General features: G+C 38.8%; 1 protein-coding gene across 2 annotated transcripts in view; it reads right to left on the reverse strand.

Moving 5' to 3' along the window:
* The window catches only part of LOC110113326 (cystathionine beta-lyase, chloroplastic), a 45,532-nt gene extending 43,101 nt beyond the window's left edge, over positions 1-2,431 (reverse strand). The window contains exons 1-7 of one of the 2 annotated variants that reach the window (XM_020845864.2): positions 2,232-2,431; positions 1,965-2,130; positions 1,751-1,860; positions 648-718; positions 448-539; positions 282-369; positions 63-174 (exon numbers count right to left, since the gene is read on the reverse strand). In XM_020845864.2, coding sequence (XP_020701523.1) covers positions 63-174; positions 282-369; positions 448-539; positions 648-718; positions 1,751-1,860; positions 1,965-2,130; positions 2,232-2,339 — 747 coding nt within the window. In that variant the 5' untranslated portion in view covers positions 2,340-2,431. The remainder of the gene's footprint in view (positions 1-62; positions 175-281; positions 370-447; positions 540-647; positions 719-1,750; positions 1,861-1,964; positions 2,131-2,231) is intronic. The other variant, XM_020845865.2, reaches the window with a different exon arrangement.
* Between the last annotated feature and the right edge of the window lie 3,569 nt (positions 2,432-6,000).

The raw sequence follows: 6,000 nt of genomic DNA on the forward strand, positions 1-6,000 counted from the left end.
TTTATCATACTTATTTCACGTATAAAGAGTTAATTTGGCAGAGTAATAAACCACAAAATTACACATATATCGGCTATTTGTATGCGAGGGTTTGTAGGACTCTCCAACCAAACAAGCTTCGTATTGGGTCCAATTGCAGAGGCCACCTCATGCAAATCAGACGTATCAACTCGCCTGTCATGTTGCATATAGTCATAAGATATGTAACTTCTCATTCTATTATTTAGCAGCAGTGCATAAATTCAATTGCATGCATCACTTTTGGAAGGTTTCGGACTCACTTGACCACAATGCCCTTCCTTGGGACCACTTGAGAGAGCAATCGGTCAGAGCCACCATAAATATCCTCTCCAGCAACAATTTCTTGGCCTAATCAATAATTGATAATAAATAAAGTTGATTGACTTCCTAAATAGAAACTAAATCTAATGATCTATAGAAAATTACCAGAGACAATAAGAGAAATGATAGTAGAGAGAGCAGCCATTCCACTAGTGAAACAAAACGCACGGTCAGCCTTCTCCAATTTCGCTAAAAGACTGATTGTTAGCAAGAATACAAGTCAATATTATGCGTATAATAAGCTTAGTGTACCTGCAGCTTCACAGGATAAGAATACTCTAATTGAACTTACAGTTTTTACAAACCTTTGCAAGACATCCCTTGTAGGATTTCCACTTCTAGTATAATCATAAAGCCCATTCTCTGTAGCAGATGGCTGACAATTAAATATAAAATAACTAATGAGCTGCAGGATTAGATGATGCATAAATAATCACACTTTTATTGATAGAATGAACAATAAAACAACTAACACTCGATCCCATTTCTTCCTATGTCCTGCATTAATTTTTAAGTAAAGCATCATTTTGTTTCTACCACAGAAATTTTCATACCTGCAGTTTCATATCATATAGTTTTGGGGAAAAAAAAGTGGTGCTATAATTGGAAATTGGTTCCGAGAAATGCATAAATCATTACTCAGGACAATTCATTAGCATTTCTCTTGAACAAACAAAATGTATATAAATTTGCTATAAGTGTTGCCCAAATGGGAAAACTAAAGTTGTCTCCAGCACTTGCATAAAAGCATGGTTTAAAATTGCGCAAAATGAGGCTCGCCTTTGCGCAATTCCAGTAAAAAATGCCTCGATGCTTACGCCTCGAGTTTTTTTAATGAGGCTTGCGTCTCAACTTGGTTGAGGCCCGCCTCGCTTCACTGGCATGAGGCTTACGCCTCACGCTATATATCATAAAAGTCAAGCGTCAAGAAGAACAAAAACAACCGCACGTTCCAGGAATTCCACCGGGCAACAAGAAAACATTTCAGGCTGTTTGGAACCAAAAAATAAAAAATAATCAACTTGCTGAAATAGCTCTTATCAATAAGCACGTTATTTATATGGTCTTAAATTTATATTATCTTGTACTAACATGACGATCCTTTTGATCATGATGAAGCATACTGTCCACATGACAAAACCAAAGTCCGGATTTTTCTCTGTCTACATTAAAGCGCAGTTATGGTAGCAGCTGGCTTTGATTGCTTTTCCAGTAGACAGTCTCTCTGTCGGTCAAAATAATATTCCGTTATGTTCACCCTGCGTTTGACGCCTTTGGATAGGTAAAGGAAGAAAAAGAACAGTATTTGAAAAATCAACAATGAATCATTGTGTTCCATAATGCAAATACAACTAATCACCCAAAGTGGAAATCTCAAGACTACATGCAGATGCTTATTTCAAGTTACCTGCTTAAAAGTGGATGTCTGATACAAAGGGATGCTAAGCGCTCCATACGGATCAAACGAGTTTCCAAACGTAGTCAGGATTGTCGATATGCTTGGCTCCTTATTCACGTCTGCATATTTTTCCAGTTCCATTAAATATTAAATCATGGTCGAATAAAGAAACAGAATCAAATCAAAGTAAATAGATTAAAAGCTTAAAAAGTGAAAATCTAACCCATTCCAAGTGAGGAAATTTCCAAGCTATCAGCGATTCCTTCAGCCAGAGCTGAAGACCTCATGTCCCTCTCGCCATCTCCACCGCAATTCATCGCAAATCTCTCTAGTCTTTGATTCACAGACAACCCTAAGCCAACAAAACGATCAAAGCAGCACCTCAAACCCTATTGTAAAATAAGCCGTTAGAATTAAAATAAGGCCTTAGAGATTCAGCAGAAAAAGGGAATTGCGGAGAAAGAGCGTCGAATCTTGCATTTTCCCATACCAATGAAGGAGAAGCGCGGACTTGATCAGTGGAGTGGAAACGAGGGACAATACTAGAACCTGCAGCCCAACGGGAGCCAAAGTTGGCGGTGGCGATGGCAGCTTCCATGGAAGGCGACGAAGAGCCTACTAGGGTTGATGGCCCCACTTGGCGCTTTCCTTTGACCTTCCGTAGACCGGGGAGATTGGAGCTGCAAACAAATCATGATTTAAATACTTTAAAGTTTAAACATTAAAGAGACGTGGAAAGCATTGAATTTTTTTATTGGAATTATTAATAGTTTTTTTTTTATTTTTTTTAAGGTGAGTGCAAAGGCAGCTTTCATATATTACTCAAGAAAATTACTATATGCTTATTTTATTATAGGTTTAAAAAACAAAGAATTTCATTCTATAATTTAGAATATCAATATCAAGTAAAATATAAATGTAAATTTATCAAAAATATATATAATTAAAAAACCCACATAATAGCAAAAATATGCTTCAATGATATCGTCATCTAAGGTGGCAAAAGAATATAAAATATCTAATTGGAAAGGCTAACCACCTAATTGCAATACATCTACTGATAAGGGGATTTATCATTACACCTATCCAAAAAGAAATAATATATGTATTTGAACTCTCAAAAGAGCATATTGTGCACAAAATGGATTCTTCCCATATGTATTGATACTTCACAAAAAATTGTCAAGATCAACCATGAATCTTGAGACATATTCATGTTGAAAACTTTTGAAATTAAATGCAAGGCCATCCGAACTCCAATTTTAGCAGACTCAATCAAATTAATGTATCAATGAGACAAACTTAATGACACCAAAATCGATCTAATCTGAGCCCAAATGGGCTCAAATCAAAGAACTGAAGTATATTTGAATGATTTGAGGCATACATTGGATGATCAAATGATCTCCAAATATGGCATGCTTATAATCAAATCGAGCGGCTCGACCAGACAAACTCAACGAATAAAAGATCGCTTAATTCTAACTTCACTAAGGTACTTACATGTTGTATGAACATTATATGATTGAATGAATCAATATGAGATGAGCACTCCTAATTATCTTCTTCATATTTATGGGGCATGATACTCTCAAAATCTTTAAATAAACCCTCCCTTCTCACATGAAAAAGGGGGCTAGGACCTTAGGCTAAAGATCAAGAGAGATATAAGGCTTGAAAATTATGGAGCTCCACACCAACACCACCGCTAGCAAACCCTAGCCGACCAACCACCGTTGATGAGCCTTCACTTGATCTTCGTCATCAAACCTTCATCCAGCCACCACCATTGGGTCTACCACTGACCAACCTCACTAGAATAAGGTCCTTTCAAGCACCGTCGTCCACTAACTACAATCCCTTGACCTCCATCTCATGTTAACTACGATCCCTCTGACCTCCATCATATGCCAACTACGATCTTACTAACCTTTATAGCCTACCATGATATCTCCAACCATCGACAATCGTCAACCACGACCCCTCTAACCACCGTGACATATCGACTAAGGCCCCTCTAACCAATGTCACCCATGGACTATGGTCCCTCATATCACCATTACCATTGACTATAGACCCTCCAATCTTTTTCGTCCATCAACTATGGTTACTTAGACCTTTGTCACCAGCCGACTACAATCTCTCCAACCTTGATCACCCTACAAAGGTCCTCCGACCTCCATCGCCCTCTTATTGTGATATATTTAACATCTATCACCTGACTATTATCCTTTCGACCTCTATAACCCACTGATTACGGTCCCTCTGACCTATGACCTCTATCTTCTGCTGATTATGCCTCCTCTGACCTCTATTACAGGTTGACTATGATCTCTCTAATCTCCATCATTAACCTATTATAGTCTCTCTGACCTCCATCGCCCGTGACTATAGCTTGTATGATTTCGGCCACCCAATAATGGTCCTTCATCCTTTATTGCCTTCCAACTATGGTGTATCTGACCTCTATTACCTGACAACGGTCGCTCTAATAAGTGTCACCCAATTGTGGTTATACCAACCTCCTTTATTTGTCGACTATGGTCCCTCCAACATATGCCTCCAAAATACAATCCTATCAATCAAATGAACATGTCAACACTCTCTTGAATAACTATCATGACATTTGGTTCTTCTATCCCCAACTATGTAAAGTGTTTTATATGATGTATATTTCTAATTTGAGCCAACGCCTCTTAGGGGTGTCAAAAAAGTGTTGTGGATCGAGTTCATGTCCAACCCGATAGATACCCACTATCATTCGACACAACCTGAACTAGACTAGTTTTTATAAATAAGTTAAATTTTACAACCTAGACCGACCCACAAAAAACCTGAGTCAACCCTGTTGCGGATTTATGGTTTATGGTTTTGATGATAGCAAACATTCCTATTTCTCTATGACGGCCTTTTTTACTAACATTTCATGTCCACACGATCAAGACTGCGATTTGGAACCAGCTCAAGATTGGGTAGTCTAGGTCTGAGTCAGTTTGTACACTTTTTCCTTTCTTGAGCCTATTGTATTTGGTGTGGCTCCTTATGTTTTGTAGCTTAGAAGATTTTTTATTGTTCCCTAAAGATTTCTATTTTTGGTAACATCGTCTTGGACGATCTGTCCAAAAGTAGAAACCCTAATTAGGGCATCCTCATTAAAGCAGTCGTCATTATGCAAAACACATCGTCCTGGATAATTTTGTATCAGCCAGGACGATAGGTTCAAAACAGAAAGAATCTGCCGTCATATCTATTTAGAAATAACATATTTTTGGACATCGTCCAGGTGGATCGTCCAGGACTATAAAATATCATCCAAGACGATCTAGGTCAATTTTTCTAAAATTTCTCTGAAATTTTAGGAAAGCAATTATGACTTGATTTCACGATCAAATCGGCCTGGACGATCGCAAAATCGTCCTGGCCGATATGCTGGACGATTGGTCATCGGATAGCTATTTTTCAGGGTGATGTCGAGGACGATATTTCGCGATTTGTTCTGATCGTCCAGGACGATATATTATCGTCCAGGATGATATGAACAAACTCCTTCTAATCGTCTCAAATCGTCCTGGCTGATTGGGCTTAAATTGTACTAATCATACATGATGATAATGTCGGCAACTTGCATTAATGAGCTCCTTTTTAGCTCTTTTATTTAAGCTATGACATGACACTTTATAAGTGTCTTTGGCAGCCATTGTAGCTTCATTCTTATGGGGGAGACTTGAAGAGAGAGCTTGAAAGGGAGTGAGGAATGGGTGAAGTCTGAGAGGGAGAAGATTCTGTGAGGGGGGACTCAAGAGAGTGTGAAGGGGATTCCACACGGTTGCTCCGGCAGGCGTGCATCTTAATACCGTCAGATTCAAGGCTTGTTCGAGGGAAGTTCACCAAAGAAGAAGTTCACTTTGGTGTCAAAGGACCCGGCGACTCCGCCGCACTGGGGAAGGTGGAAGTAATTTTGTAAGGGCTTCTCCGCCTAGCTGTGGGGCCTAAGGGAGAGACACTTGTTTTAGTGCAATACTTGGAGGGTGCCTCCAAGGAGTGGACGTAGGTCAAGATTTGACTGAACCACTATAAATATGGTGTGTTCTTCCTTTATTACTTCCGCATTTTAATTTCCGCACTTTGATTTCTGTGGTGATTTTGGTTTGAGTTTTATCTTTGATTTTAAAGTTATCCAATTCACCTCTCTCTTTTTTAGCCTTGGGCCAGTTCATAAGGGCTTAACATTCCTAACGAACTTTCAAGTGATATCAGAG

The sequence above is a fragment of the Dendrobium catenatum genome, unplaced genomic scaffold (genome assembly GCF_001605985.2).
Source record: "Dendrobium catenatum unplaced genomic scaffold, ASM160598v2 fragScaff_scaffold_156, whole genome shotgun sequence".
In the NCBI taxonomy this organism is placed as follows: Eukaryota; Viridiplantae; Streptophyta; class Magnoliopsida; order Asparagales; family Orchidaceae; genus Dendrobium; species Dendrobium catenatum.